At 46.2% G+C, this 16,986-nt stretch overlaps 1 protein-coding gene across 19 annotated transcripts in view; it reads left to right on the forward strand.

Annotated features, from left to right (window-relative positions):
• The window catches only part of Dock9 (dedicator of cytokinesis 9), a 239,432-nt gene that overhangs the window by 120,203 nt on the left and 102,243 nt on the right, over positions 1-16,986 (forward strand). For all 19 annotated transcript variants that reach the window (XR_007593292.1, XM_050150339.1, XM_050150346.1 and 16 more), the window contains exons 3-7: positions 7,313-7,402; positions 11,125-11,207; positions 13,298-13,367; positions 15,052-15,147; positions 15,895-16,029. Coding sequence is in view for 18 of the 19 variants with exons in the window: in XM_050150339.1 (XP_050006296.1) it covers positions 7,313-7,402; positions 11,125-11,207; positions 13,298-13,367; positions 15,052-15,147; positions 15,895-16,029 (474 nt within the window). In the remaining variant the exon portion in view is untranslated. The remainder of the gene's footprint in view (positions 1-7,312; positions 7,403-11,124; positions 11,208-13,297; positions 13,368-15,051; positions 15,148-15,894; positions 16,030-16,986) is intronic.

Consider the following 16,986-nt stretch of genomic DNA (forward strand, 5'->3'; position numbering starts at 1 on the left):
GACCCCACCCAAGGTTGTCTGCCGAGTGCCCCATCTCCCTTCTCCTGGGAGAGCAGCCACACGCCCTCTTCTGTCTGTCCTTGGCGTCTGTTTTTCTGTCTGAGTGAGGCTACCTCCCAGCTTTCTGCTCCTGGATCGTCACCAGCCCTGCAGCTGGCTTAGGTTAGAGCCCACCCACTTCTCTGAGGTCTCTTCTCCAGTTCATTGTTCTCGGGGTCCCTGGGGGAAGGGTGGGCCCTTTGTTCAGGCTTCTAATTAAAATCTTATAACATGTGACATTTATATGCACAGTGGGTATGCATACTTCCTCCCCAGGAATTAGGAGTATTTTTTGAATAGTTTATGGCATCGTCAAGTGAGTAACCAGCGTGTGTGGAGCGGAGAGGAGTAGAAAATAAAGATGAAACCCGACTCCGTACTTTAGGCAATTCGTATTTTTTTTTTGAACCATATAGTGAGTCTTCCCGCTTTTTGTTTGGTTCTGAAAAGTAACTTGGGCATTGTAAGTCAAAACACATGCGGTGTTCACCTTTTCTCTTTTTACTGAAATTTCCCCCCTCTTTGGGTTTCTCATAGATTGGTTGCCAGCACTCAGCTGTTGGGAAGGGGCGGGACTCAGAATTCCCGCAGAGGAAACCTGGAGGGTCCTAGAAGGCCAGTTTATGGATGGTGGAAAGTTCAGGCTTTCTCCAGGATTACACAGAGGAGAGGCAAACCTCCCCTCCAGAGCTCTTGGGTTTCCTGGCTTCTATTCGGAACCCTTCCCAGCGTCCTTCCTCAGATTCTGCCGTGGGGAGTTTAATGAAATGGTTGGCTTCAGATTTCTCCTCCTTGGAACCTGAGCTTACGGGTGTGGGGGCAAGAGGGTGGGGAGTGGGGGAGAGGGTGGAGAGAGGTCATTGGGGGGTAGTGGGTAGTGTAAGATAGATCCCCTCATCCCCTTGGGGTCTGGACAGAGTTTAATCTCAGTAGATAGGATTGCAGCCTTTCCTGGGGCAGAGCCAGGACAGGGGGAGTTGCCAGGTAAGGAACTGTTGCCTGCCTTGTTGTGTTCCCCCCCTCTCCCCAGGTGGTCCACACAGCTCAGAAGTTTCCTACTCTGACCTTCTAGCTAGCTGGGGACCATCAGAGTGTTTGGAGGGAGTCATTTCAATCAAGAGAAAAGTTCTTAAAGTAAAAAATAATCTACTTGAATGTTTGAATTTTAAACCCTACTGGGAGATGGTAGTCCTGGGTCTGGTGACAAGGCTGCTGGTCCCACTGCATTCCATGAAAACGAAGAGTTTGGCTTGGGGCTCTCCAGGGTCCACACTTCCTTCAAAGTGCCTTTGGGGCAGAGGACATTTCTCCGTCCTTCAGTTTCAACTGTTCCGCTGGTTCCTTGGAATTCCTCATGAGAAGTTAGTCTGTCCCTGGAGAAAGTAAACCAGGGGTTTCCCAGTGTCAAAGGCTGTCGGTATTTAGCCACAGTAAGTTCCTTCCTATAGCAGATGGCAAGTTTTTATTTCTAAATTGTGTTTTAAACGTGGAGGTTTGCACCTTGCTAGTTATTGGGGGGTGCTTAACTATACTTCAGTCTTCAGATACCAGCCACCTCCCACAGTGTGAGAAAGTCTCCTTTCCCCTTCCTGTTAAACACTTTCTTAGCAGGACAGAGATATAACTGGGTCTCCATTTCCCCAGATTCCCTGTCTGTGGATTCAGACATCAAGCTGAAAATATTTGGAGAAAAGAGCATGGGCAGACTGTGTGTGACTGTTCCCTAAGAGGTGCAGCATAGCAGCTGTTTGTACAGCCTGGTACCGAAGGAGGTGTGAGAAGCGGCCGGGAGAAACCGAGAGTTACACTGGGGAGTAAGCCAGGCTCTATGCAGATGCCCACCTAAGATAAGGGACGCGGTGTCTCTGGGTTTTATAGATATGGGAGGTCCTAGACCCAGTCCTTCAAGATCACTGAGTGATGCTGTAATTTAAACATTCAAAGAGTGGAACATTTGTATTAGGACACCTTATAAACTACCTTAAATTAGTGGAGACTTCGAAGTTGCATCGAGTTGGCCTCCCTTTAACCTCTACAGAGAGAAAGAGTCGTGTTATCCCCATTGCTGTGGATGAGGGAAATAAACAGGAAAGATGAGGTAATTTACGCCACGTCGTAAAGCAAGCAGGAGATTCATTGAGAAGAAAACAAACACTGGGGTTGTTGTTTACCGTTTTTGATGTTCATGTTTGGAAATGGGATAAAGACCCATCCTTTATCAAAAGTGGTTGTAAGGGACAGGAATGGGGCTACAAGCTCATCATGGCTGCATACGCCTTTGGGCTCAGCAGCAGGAAGGCCGTGAGCTAGGGCCACCCTGCAGCGTGTTGTGAATTCCAGGCCGGCCGTGCTGTGCGGTAGAAGCCCATACACAGTGTTAGAGAGAAACCTAGCTCATTCTTTAGAAGGGCTCTGGTACTCGCTGAGTAGCTCTTAGGAGATTGACTTGAACTGTTTTATAAGTCCGATAAATGAAACTATAGAAATTTAATGTTAATTGGTTTGGCATAAAGAAGACAATGGTCTGAATGTAATTTTTAATACACAGAATCTATAGAGATGTTAAAATAGAACATTAGCTTGTGCTGTGACGTCCCTTGTCGATTTATATAATGGATCGGAGAGCGTTCGTCTTCATAGGAAAACCTTATATGCAGTAATGGGTGGTGATTGGCGGTTCCCTTTTCTGTCCCCATTGACTGTTTTCTTCATTCCTGAAACATTTATCAGGTATTCATCGCAGAGATACAAGCAGGGGAGATGGCGCTTGGCCTTAAAGGAACTCAGAATCTAATAGAGGAAAAGGCATGTGCCTGCAGGAGAATGCTGGATAATGTGTTGCCAAAACAGGTCTCAGGGACATTGTTTTAAAGTTACTGAATGATGGGGTCAAGCATCAACTCTTCAGGCTCATAGACCAGATATTTGATCAATGTGACCAGACTCAAGGGAACTGATATGCATTTGCTGACTCCACAAGAAAAGCAAAAATAGTATTTTATTAAAGTACTTTGGAATTTCTATTAAAAATAATAGTCAATCTAAATATTTTTGTTGGCTTTGTGTCTTTTCCGCATAAGAAAGTCAAAATGGAAAGCGTGTTATAAAGAAGTGGATTGTCGAGACTGGGCTTAGAGTGAAGGTCATGAAGACGATAGTTGGTGGCATTAGTGGCAACTTCTACATTCATGACAAGTCTGCTAGACCCTCAGGGGATCTGATCTGAAGGATTCCAGCCTACTACACAGGTCCTGCCCTTTCTGTGACCTGATTTATCCCCTGATTGATTAAAGTGGTAGGTTCAGTTGGAAGTCATTTGGAGTTCAAAGGCAGTATTTGACAGAGCAAATAAACTTAGTCCTAGGCTGTCTGTCTATCTATCTAATCTAATCTATCTATCCATCCACCCACCCACTCACCTACCCACCCACCCACCCATGAGCTCATGTGCAAGTATCTCAGGCTGGTCTGGAACTCGCTGTACTTCTGAGGATGACCCTGAACCTTTGGTTCCCCCACCTCTATTTTCCAAGGACTGGGGCTCCAGGCATGGTGTGCTGTGTGCTCTCAGGCTTAGTTTACTCGGTGCTGGAGCAAACCCAGGGCTTTGCCCAAGTGAGGCAAGCGCTCGACCAACTGGGCTCCATTCCCAGTCCAGCCCTATTTTTTTTAAAACATAGGTGATCTCATTCGTTTTGTTTTGGTCTTATTTTTAGGTGTCTCTCTTGCCCGTTCTTGATACAACTTGAACCCATCCTTCACTATTTCAGCGTAAAGACCGATACACCTTTGATTGATGTTTTATTCTGTTGGATTTGGAGCCCCGCTGTTTTCTTCCATGTCATCCTGGAATTCAGTGCCCCTCTCCGAACGCCCTTCTGGATGGAGTACTCTAAGACGTATTTCCTTCTCTTGTATCTGTTTCATGAGAGTAGCAGATATGTCTTATTAAATCTTGTATCTTTAGCCATTGGATTCATCTGGAGGAAGGCCAGGACCCAGACAAGGTTTGGCTAGATAGGTAAATATTTATGCTAGACTCTTAAATGATTGTTAGAATATTTTTCATGAAGGGAAGACACTCCAGTTTGCACTTGGGATTCAGCGGATACTCGGTTTTTATCTAGTCACGTGACCTCTTTGGGGCACCAGCTGAGTAGAAGGAAACCAGGTTGCAGCAGAGTGTCTCTCAGGCGAGCTCCATCCTGTGAGGACACCCTTCTTCAGCACTGTACCACTCGGCCTCTCCTGCTCCCTTACAACCATGTTTGATTTGTCTGTTGAGCCCAGTAACTTGGCAGCATTGGTTTTGTCTCACAGTTCTCTGGTCCAGGCCCGGCTGACCGCTTCTGCTTTAGTTGTTATCCAGGGAGGCTGTGTCTACAATGGCCTCTTCAGTGTTGTATCTGCCTTGGGGTAGCGGGGCATTTTTCTCTGTATAATATGGCCCCTCTCTATGGCCATCTTCTACTGTTTCAGTGTCTCAAAATAGTGGAAGTTTTAGAAATATGTTTTTACCAACTCCTTGAGGTTTTCATGATGCATACAATGTTTTGATCATATTCACCCCTACGCCTCACCCCAAGTCTTCCCACCTTCAGACCCCACTCCATCCTAACTTCCTGGCCATGTAACCCACCGAGTTCACTTTGAGTCCAGTTTGTGCTTCCTGTATCTTCATGGACATGGGACCGTTCATTGAACACGGACCTCCACTCCTAAAGAAAACTGATCAGCCTGCTGCCTCCAGCAGCCTCTCTGTCAATAGTTAATTGGAGGTTTCTCTCCTACCCACCAGTTCCCAAATAACCATTCAGAGGCTTAATATTGCTTATAAATACTTGGCCAATGACTCAGGCTAATTGCTAGCTAGCTCTTACATTTAAATTAACACTTCTTTTAATCTAAGTATTGCCACATGAGTATGACATTACCAGTTTGGCCAGCTGGATGGCATCTCCCAGACTCTCCACCCTTCTTCTCCTGAATTTCTGCTTGGATTTCCCACCTGGCTCTATCCTACCTTGTCATAGGCCAAAGCACCTTTATTTACCAACCCATGAGAGCAACACATATTCGTAGCTTACAGAAAGACATCTCACAATAGTCCATGGCTCTTCAGCTATGGGTCTGTGAGCCCATCCCTCCCTCCATGCTAGAATCCTGACTGGCGTGGTTTTGTGCAGGTCTTGTGTTGAGGCCTTCTATAGCAGTTTGCACCTCTTTCCCATGTTTATGATCATGTATGTCCCTAGCATTTCCATGTTTATGATCACACATGTCTCTAGCATTCCCATGTTTATCATCACGTGTGTCTCCAGCATTCCTTGAAAACAGTTTTTTTTTTTTTTTTTTTTTTTTTTTTTTTTTTTTTTTTTTTTTTTTTTTNTTTTTTTGAGACAGGGTTTCTCTGTGGCTTTGGAGCCTGTCCTGGAACTAGCTCTGTAGACCAGGCTGGTCTCGAACTCACAGAGATCCGCCTGCCTCTGCCTCCCGAGTGCTGGGATTAAAGACATGCGCCACCACCACCCGGCCTCCTTGAAAACAGTTTTATAGTGAAGGTCACCATTTGTTTGAAATATTCACTAAGAAGCCAAGACCCGGGTCGTAAGAGTTCCCCAGGGGCAGAGTAGATAAATAATTCACCGCACAGGACTTGAGTGGAGGACAAGAGATGCATCTGTTTCTTTATATAGTGAGGAAACCACCATCTAAATACTGGCTTCAAGATGGCTCTCAAAGATTGGCCTGCTGCGAGGAAATATAAGCGAAGCAGGAATAGCTAGAGAAAGCAGCCCAGGGAAGACCTGGAGGTCTGAAACTGTGGAGATCCAGAAAATAACAATAGTTGACAGATGGGATTGCAAGAAGCTACACAGTAAAAGAAACAGTTACCAGAGCGATGAGCCATCCACCCCACAGTGTGGAGAAAGTCTTTGACAGTTAGTTACTCTTTCATCTTTCAAGATTAGTATCCATATTAAAGAACTGAAACAAAATTTAAACCCACAAAATAAACCAATTGATAAGTTGACAAATGTATTCAGGAGCCATCAAATGAAGTAAAAATAGCCAGTAAACACATGAAAAAATGTTTAAGCTATTTATTGGGCAAATACAAACAGAAATTAGGTTAAGATTTCATCTTACCCCCCAGTGAGAGCAGCTATCATTGAGGAAAAAATGGGGGCAGGAGAGGTGACTAGTGGTTAAGAGCACTTGCTGCTCTTGCATAGGACGCAGGTTCCGTTCCCAGCACCCATGCGGAGGCTCACGGACATCTGTAGCTTGAGTTTTAGGAAATTTGATACCCTCTTCTGACCTCTGTGGTGCACATACATCCAATATAGGCAAAACACTTGTGCACATAGAATAAAAGAAATAATAAATAAATAGAATGATAAAATCAATAATTTGGGAGAGAAATGGACCCGTGTACATTGTTGGCGGGACTGTGAATTAGACCAGCCACTGTGGAAGTCAGAGTGGAGGTTCCTTGGAAATGTAAAAGTAGAGCTATGCACAGGGTCTATCTGTGACAGTCTGATTGGAGTTGGTATCATGTAGAGACTCCTCACATTTGTCTGCCGCAGCACCGCTCACCGTAGCCGTTCGTAGTGGGGTCTTACCCAGCGTGGAGAACAGAGGTGTGTGGCAGACTCGGAAGGCAAATGTCACACATTTCCTGTCATGTAGAATCTAGAGGTGTCTTGTTGTTTGCGTGGTTGGTTTTTTAAGAATCCAGACGAAAGAGAGGCTGGCTGGAGGAAAGACCAGAGAAGGGTAACGGGTGCGTTTGTGGGCACAGTCACAGCAATGTGGTGTGTACGTATGGAGATGGCAGAATGTAATCCGTGACTTTTAGTCAGTGTGTAAGTCGGCGCTAATAAAGTAAAAATGTACGACTGGAATCTCCTGAAGCAAGGGTAGCTCTAATCTTCAGAGGCAAGGGGTGGCTTTCTTCCTGGTCCGTAGAGTCATTTAATAATAAGTGATCGATTAGCCTGCACTGCTACCCAGTCTGGGTGCTGGAACTTCAGAATCTCACCTGGAGCTGTTGCCAGTGACCTCAGGAGGCCGCTGTCCTCACTGGCTGGGGGAACCTGGAGGTACTTGGTATGCTCTGGTCCTATTGCAGGGCCCTCGGCTGCACTGTAGGTCTGGCTCTCTGTCTCCGTCTCCACAGGCAGGGAGGGCCCTCGGCTGCACTGTTAGCCCTACCCTCTAGCCCGACCCTCCGTCTTCACCAGCTCTTCCTGTGTTCTGTTCACAGACAGCCATCCTGAGGCGGCAGGGGCGGTACGTGCGCTCCACGGTCCCCGTGAACGCAGAGGAGGAGGCACAGAGCTTGTTTGTCACTGAGGTAGGTTTTCATTTTCTCTGCGTCTCATGCTTTGTAAAGATGTTTCCCTCCACCCCTGCTTTTCCGCAAATCTTGTCATTTTAATGGATGTTGTCAAAGAGCTGATGACAGTTTGATGACAAGAATTCAGATGGTGTGTTTTGGGTGTGTGGAATGGTCCCAAATACCCACGTCTCCAGAGTTGACCCCGTGGACATAGACTAAAGGGTGGCTCGTAAGGGGATCGCTGTCCTTAGTGCGGACCTTCGTCATTAATACAGTTGGTAGTGGTTGATTCAGAAGTGCATCATGGGATCTTTCGCTCCGCTCCTGTTTAACCAGGTGATGATATCCACACCTGACCGCCCCGATCTGTGTGCTATAAAATCACTCTATCTGTGTTTGAGCACACAGATCATAGCCTGAACCAAGAGACATCATTACTAGATTGTGTGGTTTCGGTTCCCTTGTGTGTGTGTTTATTCCTTCAGCTGTTTTTAGGTAGAAGAAACTAGTTAGTTTCTGTAATTTTGTTTCTTGAAGAGTTTCTTCCTTTAGAAATGAGTTTGGGGGCAGCAAGATGACTCAGTAGAGAAAGATCCCTGACACCAGTGTGATCCCCAGGACCCACACGGAGGAGAAAACCAACTCTACAGGTTGTCCTCTGATGCTCACACATGTCTGTGACACACACACACATGCACAGACACAAACACGCATGTGCACAATATAGTTAAAAAATGAGTTAGGCCCTTTTCTATGTGGTACTTAGAGGAAGTGCGTTCCTATCAGTAGAACTGTAGGTCAGCTGTGCTTTTAAGGTGAAGACCAATTAAATAAGAGAGTTTCAGTGGAGATGTAAAAAAAAAAAAATAAAGTCTGCATCTAAAGTGTTTAAAGCAGTGTTCTCTTTCTGTAAAGATAGTGTCCTGTCCCTTTCCTTTTCACCACACTAGTGCCTTTGATGTACACACTAGGTGTGTTCATACAGGCTAACACACACACTAGGTGTATTTATATAGACTTCCACACACACTAGGTGTGTTCGTACAGGCTTACACACACACATACTAGGTATGTTTATACAGGTTTACACACACATACTAGGTATGTTTATACAGGCTTACACACGCACACTAGGTGTGTTTGTACAGGCTTACACACACACACTAGGTATGTTTATATAGGCTTACACACACATACTAGGTGTGTTTATACAGGCTTACACACACTAGGTGTGTTTATACAGGCTTACACACACACTAGGTACATTTATACAGGCTTAAACATACATACTAGGTGTGTTTATACAGGCTTACACACACACTAAGTACATTTATACAGGCTTAAACATACATACTAGGTGTGTTTATACAGGCTTACACACACACTAGGTGTGTTTATATAGGCTTCCATGCACAGACTAGGTATATTTATACAGATATAACTGTTTCTTTAAAGGCAGGCTTTGGAAAATGTGACTTCAGACAAATCTGGCCCGCAGCCTGTTTTCATGGCTGATGTTTTATCGGTACATGGCCTTGCCCATCTGTTTACATATTGGCTGTAGTCATAATACAACCGACTTAAGTAGAGACAGTGAAATCCTGAAAATCATTGGGTTACGACTCTCTTGATGTCCACAGAAGGTTTGCTTACATCTGCCTTAGCGCATGTGACAAAATCATCACTTAGTTCTCCCAACTCATGAGAAAGTTGGGTTTTTGTTGTTGTTGTTGTTTTAGGGTAGGCAGAACCCTCAGTGGCATTTTTGAAAGACTTGTTTGTTCTTTTAAGATCGCTTATTTAGCTGTACCTATTTCGTGTGTATGAGTGTTCTCCCTGCACATGTATGTGGACCACATTCGTGCTGGCACACATGGAGGTCAGAGGAGGGAGCTGAACCTGAGTCCTCTGTAAGACCAACCAGTGTTCTTAACTCCTGAGCCATGCCTCCAGCCCAAGTTATTTTATGTGTGTGTGTGTGTGTGTGTGTGTGTGTGTGTGTGTGTGTGTACATAAACACGGTGTACACATGGAGGTCTGAAGGCAACTTGCAAGAGTTCGTTCTCTTCTTCCAACATGGGCCTCCAGAGGATTGAACTCGGGTTCTCAGGCTTGGTGGCTACTGCCTTAACCAGTGAGTCCTTACAAGTTTAAATATTTAGGCATAGTATTTCCCCATTTTGCTTAAAGTTGTAAACAGGTGAGTATTCATATATTCCATTCATAAAAGCATCCATGCTACCCCCTTTGTCCTTCCTCCTTGCTCTTCGTCACATGGGCACATGCCTGTGCCCCCGGGTGGCTTCGATGTCTGGTTAGAAGGTTGGCGCTGTGGCTTGACTTGCATGCTCTTGCGAGACCATCATGGCCGGATAAAGACAGTAGGAGTATGCTAGACAGAGTCATGCCTGCCTCCGAGGGGCAGCTGTAGGAAAACCCGTAACCACAGGTGACTTCGCAAAGCCATATTCCGGGACTTTGGATTCTAATTTTGAATGTGGTGTCTGAAACCCAGGTGTGAGAGTTTTGCTGGAAATTGTGAAAAAGCATTTGTAAGAATAAAATAACATTCTAAAAATGTTTATAGTTGTGTGGTCAAAGGGAGAGAAGTTCTCACCTCCCCTGTCTGACCCTGCTCTTGGCCCTTTTCTCCTGTTTGTTCTACCTCCAAAGAATAATCTAGAACACCCACACTCCCTTCCCTTGGTATCTTTTGAAGCAAAGTTGCTTACTGTGTAAGAAAAATAAAAATTAAAAAAGCACCGACTGTTGTCGCTGTTGTGAGTTGGTGGCTGCTCGGATGGAGGCCACGACAGACAAACAATTGCTGTAAATGAAGTGGGATAAGAACAGGGGCTTTGTTCACAGACAGTTTTACCCCGCCCCCCTCCCCCAGCCCCATAATGAGATCTGGCACAAATACATCTTTTCACGCTCTTTTTCTCTCCCCACTTTTGTGTATGTCAAGAGCTAGCCATCTAGAATTTCACGTGGACCAAGCGGGCTTTAACAAGTGGGGCCTTCAGCTACTGAATTCCACCCATTCATATGCAAAGATGTAGCCCTGTAAATCATCAGACTACACAGCCCTCAGCCGGGTGCCCACATGCCAGGCAGATGGGCGAAGGGCACCTGGCTCCTGTGTAGTCATGCAGTGAGGTAGTTCTGATGTAGTGTGTGAACACTAGTGTCACTAAAAGAACCTTAGCAGTGGAGTGCCCGCAGTACACACACACACACACTGAATTTACATAGTGACTCGTAAGTATGAGCCTGTGTGAGAGGCTTTGGGAATGATGCTGGCTTTGAAACCTCAAAATTCTACATACCTTCTCCAACAAGACCGCACCTCCTAATCCTTCCCAAACAGTTCCACCAACTGGGGACCAAACATCTAAATATATGAGCCTCTGGGGGGCAGTTCTCATTCAAACCACCATAGCAGCATAACTTTCTTTTATATAAAAAATAGATTATAAGCCAGGAATAGTAATTGCTATTTCAATGTCTCCATATAAAAACTGCTGTCAGATCATTTATATTGATAACTTGAAACAGTATCTTTCCCAAGGGTCATATTTCACTGGTTCGAAGTCTCACACCTCCTGGAGACTCTGCAGGTAGAGCTTTGACGGTTGATAATTGATGGTAGAACTTTGGAATGTCTCTAGGGTCTGACTCTGCAGAAAGTCACCTGATTTCTGTATCTCTGTGTTTTTTTTCTAAATCCCCCACAGTGCATCAAAACCTACAACTCTGACTGGCATCTCGTGACGTACAAATATGAAGATTACTCAGGAGAGTTTCGGCAGCTTCCCAGGTGAGCAGGCTTCAGGCGTGTGTGTGCTCGGGAAGACGTGTGTGGCTTCATTTGCACCGTCAGAGTGGTTGTGAAAGCACAGGAGATTTCTGTGTGCATGGTAATATCTTTTGATTGCAAGACTCGATGTCATACTCTGATGGGGTGAGCAGCACACAGAGGTGGCCAGAAAGTTTCCACTGAGGTGTGTAAGAGATAAGGCCACTGTAGTGAACTATGATGCAGTGTGGACTGACCGCTTGTCCGCAGTTATTAACTGTATGAGGTAACGAGTGTCATCCTGACATTTCCTCCACGTCTTTGATCGTCTCCCGTTCTCCTTACGCCGTTCTGCTGCCCCTCCCACCGTCGTCTTCTCAGTGTTCACACACCCGTCCACTTTCTTGGGTTCACATCCGCTGCACGCGCTCCTGGCTCCATAAGCGCCTCTCATCCAAGCATGTACCGTGCTTTGAGCTTTATTCTCTCGTTTCCTGTTCATCCCGTACGTCCTCGGGCACCTTCTTTCATGTCATCTGTGCCTCCACGACTTTTACGTATCTATGTAAACTTTAGGCTCCACATAACATATGTATTTGTGTTTTTTAGACCTGGCATAATTGCTGTAATATGAGTATTTCCAGTTACATTCATTTTTTTTTAGATACGAAAGCAATTTCATCCTGTGTATCCCTTCCTAGGTTGACAGACACCTAGGTTGGTTCCAGCTTAATTCTTGAGAATAGTGCGCTCTCTCTCTCTCTCTCTCTCTCTCTCTCTCTCTCTCTCTCTCTCTCTGTCTGTGTGTGTGTGTGTGTGTGTGTGTGTGTTCCTTCAAAGGACTATTTTGGAAAGAACCATGTGAAGACTATGGTAAATAAATGTGTTAAGAAAGCAGATCCTATACAGTATTTCCCCAGGTCAATTCCTTACCTGCTTTGAAGCTTTAACTGCAAGCACACCGAAAGCAATTGTATTGGGATAAGTTTGTGGAAAGGGAAGCAGGGCGGGTGTGTGTGTCTACTCAGAGGACTGTTGGAAGACAGCACATCCCACACACAGTCGGCAAAGGGAAGTGCAGCCAGTGCTGGATCAGAGCAAATGGAGACAGGTTGTTTTCAGGGTCATTGTCGCCCCTGGAAAACTTGCATTGAACCCAAATTAGTACATTCTTGAGTTTGTTCCCTTAGTGAGATTTCGAGCCCTTTGTACTTTTCTCTCTGGACCTCGCTGTTTGTTTTCCTATGTGTGTGGCTCGGCCACTCCTTAGAGTGTTCAGCCAAGTTCCTGATCACCTTTTTAAACATCAGAGGGAACACTCCCTGCCGACTTTATTTTCTCCGCATGGATAGGCTTCTGAGCTCTCTGGTTGCCCAGAGCTCACTTGGTGATTTGAAATAATTCCCACTTGATCTAATAAATCCACCTTCCTGGATTGTCTTCTCAAACTGTCTCCATGTAGGAAGATAACTGACTTCGTGGAGTGTATGTTTACTATGGGGTGGAGTTTAACGGTGGCGAGATTTTACCGTTGAGCATCAGTAAGAACATCTCACCGAATGGAACATTGTAATAGGATTACAGACTCGGGGTTTTGTCTGGGTTAGCTTTGCCCTCTCTGAGTTTCCCCTGTCAGACTGACAACAGCTAACACCAGCTTACATGACAGGGCATATGTAACATACCCGGCACACCTAGCATACAGCTGTTCTGTAACTGTAGCTACTGCTGCTGTAGCTGTCGGTACTGTCCGCCATTAATGCCTTCATCACCTTCCACCATTAATCACTTAAAATTCTGTGACCCCGATAATATATTTCTCTCATATTTTAATATTAAGAATTGTCCCACCTAGTCTTTTAATTAGTGCCCAGTCCACTTTCTTACATTTAATAGGCCTCCTTGCTCTAGCAAGCCGTGCCTTCATTTCTACGGTGCTGTGTGGACCTTTGACTGGGTTCCTCGGTTCATTGAAAAGCAAGCATGGGCTGTGTTATTCTTTGCCAGGGGCCACTGTTGGGCTGGTTATGGGCTGGTTCCTCTGATGGGTGGAGATGTAGACTCTATTGATGATGCAGTTACAAAGCAACTTTTCTTTCTTGTTTTTAAAGCAAAGTGGCCAAGTTGGATAAACTTCCGATCCATGTCTATGAAGTGGACGAAGAGGCTGACAAAGACGAGGTAGGCTCTTGCCCTCTGTCTCTCTTCCCATTCGAGACTCCCATGGCGCAGGCTTTGAGAGAAGAGCCAACCTTTCAGCCCAAACAGGAACGGGGATGTTTAAATGAAGCAAAGGAAATTTTTAAAATCTATTTTTAGGTTGGCTTCAGGTCCCGGCTTTATCTGGACTGCTCAGCATCTCATGTTCTCTGACTTGTGTTTTGTTCTGAGATCACTTGCAAGGGCTTGGATCAGATCTGGCCGCATCGCTAAGAGATACCGAGATGCCCGAGACCTTGAATTTCGGCTGTTTTTCAACAGTGGAAGTGAAATGGCTGTTTCTCCAGTGGCTGCTTTAGTGCGGTCTGACTTTAGTAAGCTCCCTAGCTCTTGGAGAAAGACGGTGCTCAGGGAAGTGTATGAAGAGGGCGAGGCCTTTATCGGCTCAAGAAGGGAATCTCATAAACTTAGCGCAGACCCCTCCATATATTCCTCTTCCTCTCTGTTGGTGCCCCATCGCGGGTTTAGACCCCTTTCCCCTTTCCTCAGCTGTATACTGAGTACAGCGTTAGCCATCTTTAGAACGTAATCTTCTAAACATCTTCTAACTATTCTGGAGCAATAGTGTTTCAGAAATAATTCTGAGAAAAGTTAATGTAGCCCACAGTGAACACTTTTAATCTAACCACCACTCACCGGGCAGAGGCAGGTGGATTTCTGAGAGTTAAGGCCAGCCTGGTCTACATAACGAGTTCTAGGCCAGCCAGGGCCACACAGTCTCCATTTTAAAGGTGCTGATTATATGGCCAGGAGGACCAAGTGAAGGCGTGCCTATCGAGGTGCCCAATAGCTTAGGAAACCCTTGGCAGGGAAACGATTTCTCAGGTCCAATCACAACAATGCCGAAACCGCAAACGCTGATATCAGGGTGGCTCAACAAAACTGAGCCATGACTCCCCACGCTTCTTGGTTTGGTTAAGGGAAGACTTGGCAGTGCCGCCTCTGTCTGTTTAGGGTCCCTCTCAGGCGGCTCCAGTCTTCGTCACCGCGGACTGACGCTGTCAGCCGTGTAGTCCACACGCGGTGTGCGGTCAAGTTACAGGAAAGAAAATCTGAAAAAGCTTTAAGTAACATAACAGTTTTATGTTGGGCCATGTTTACAGCTGTCCATGACTGTGTGTGCCGGCGGCGGCGGCTGGGGCATGCCCTGGCTCTGTGCCCACCGCCTCACATCCAGATCTCACAGGGAAGGTCTTCCCTTGAAGATGTATTTTTATTCCAGCGTCTGCCTCTCTTTCCCTCACCCTGTTTTTCCTTTTTCTTTTCTCATCTCCTTCCTGCATGGCCTCCTGTTTCCTTTTCTTTATTCACCTTTCCCTGAACCAAGCCTCTGGGAAGCATTTCAGGAATTTTCTTTTGTCCTCCAACCTTGGAGGAGTGTCGCTCAAAAACTTTTTTCATGAAACCGGGTGAGGCAGAAAAACGGAGTGGTGTGTGGTTCCTGTGGCTCGTTAAACTCTCAAAAGTAAAAATTTGGCCAGGACTAACCCGACCCTTAAGGGAACAGGATATCTAGAATTCACCGGTAAACAGCCTCTAGAGGGACATAGAGGCACTGCAGATGGAATGGCTTTCCCGTTGATGAAACTCCCAGAAAATAATCTACAGAGGGCAGTAGATTGACGTCGTTTCCCTTCCCCCCTAGGATGCTGCCTCCCTCGGGTCTCAGAAGGGCGGGATCACCAAGCATGGCTGGCTGTACAAAGGCAACATGAACAGCGCGATCAGCGTGACCATGAGGGTAAGAGGGCGTATCACCCCGCTTTCCCTCGCGTGATACGTTCCCAGCACCCCAGTCAGGCAGCTCACAACTGCCTGTAAGTCCAGCTCCAGGGACATCCAGCATCTCTGGCCTCCTCAGGTACCAGCACTTACAAGGGCATACACAGACATAGACACATAGTTAAGAAAATTAAAATAAAATATAGAGTAAAAGTAGTTTAAGAAGTTATGCAGAAGAGACCAGGGTGAATCAGGGAGAAACGAAACAGCAAGAGGAAGCTCAGGTGAACACAGAGGTAGAAAATAAACCAGGCAAGTACTGACTGCCAGAATCCCAAGGCTCAAAAGTCCTTCCATAGCATGACGGGAGGACATTCCCTGTTGTGTGAGTGAGGGGCTCTGGGGATGTGAGAACACCTCTGTCTCAAGTTGGACCTCCTCTCCCTACTTTAGGGTGGTTATGTCAAACCTCAAGCTCTGTGGATGAGAAACAGTGAACTGTGGATGATGATGAAGCCTTCTTAAAACGCACAGGCAGGAAGAGCGTGAGCCGTGGTGGGGGAATCTTCCTCCAGCCGATGCAGGGGCCAGTAGCATTGACTAACATCCCACTGGGGTTACAGAGTTCTGGCTCATGTTTTCCAGAGTCCTGGTGGCTTCTCAGTTCCCGCTGTCCATCCAGAAAGAGGAGCTGTCTGAGTTTGTCAGTTCCCGCTGTCCATCCAGAAAGAGGAGCTGTCTGAGTTTGCTTTTGTTTTGTTTCCAGTCATTTAAGCGGCGGTTTTTCCACCTGATTCAACTTGGTGATGGATCCTACAATCTAAATTTTTATAAAGATGAAAAGATCTCCAAGGAACCCAAAGGATCCATATTCCTAGATTCCTGCATGGGTGTGATTCAGGTGAGTATGAAAAGCATTCTCTCCAGGTTTCTGGTCTGCAGCGGTACTGCACATGAATGTGCAGATACAGGGAAACGCTTTCGAACATGCTGTAATCAGGCTGGAAACGTAACACCTAACCTGAAAACACAGCCTGTTTTTCATCATTTTAAAGATGGCAGGATACTGTGGTAGACACGAGTCCTCTAGTGTGCGAGGCTTTGTGTTTAAAACGTGGGTGTGATAACGGGAGAATGAGGTAGAGAGGGATCTTAGAGTCATGGCCAGCCTGGGCCGCATAGTAAAACCCACACATGGGAATTGTTCACTTTCCAACGTGGAGGCTTGTTCCATCTCACAACTCACAGTGTGTAAGACACAGACACCCTGATTCGTCGGACTCTGACTGAGTACCCGCAGAACGAAGCATGAATACGTTCCTTCTGCAGGCCTCAGACAGAGGGGCTCTGTGACCAGTAACACTCTCCCAGTCAAGGAGACAGTGGGTGGATTCAGCATCACCAGAGAAGCCTCCCTCCGAGTGGTATTGGCCTGGAGCTTGATTCTATAAGGAGGTTGTGTCGTGGGGCTAACCTGGAGAAGTCGGGGACATAGCTGACATCGCCCTCGGATTTGATAGGTCTTTTTGTTTTGATATTTACACTCTTACCTGAAATCCAATTGCTTCTTTGTCCTCTAGTAAATCCTCATGAGTAGAGAAGGGCTGAAGGCTACTGTTCAAGTGCTTCACCCCCACACCTCTTGCACTGGGGTGCTCCTGGCTCCCCTGAAGTCATAGTCCCCCCTTACTTCCCACTCTTTATTCCTGGCTCCTGTGCGGGAAGGTAGAATTTTAGAGCCACCCCCTTCTGTTCCATTCCAGGCTGTGGCTCTCCACCCCGCAGAGCCGCTGTCCTGAGGATCCGTTCTCTTCACCTTCCCCACTGCGGAGACTTCTCTGCTCCTTTATGAGATGGG

Source organism: Alexandromys fortis, unplaced genomic scaffold, assembly GCF_014885135.2.
Source record: "Alexandromys fortis isolate MF-2015 unplaced genomic scaffold, M_Fortis_MF-2015_v1.1 scaffold_66, whole genome shotgun sequence".
Taxonomy (NCBI): Eukaryota; Metazoa; Chordata; class Mammalia; order Rodentia; family Cricetidae; genus Alexandromys; species Alexandromys fortis.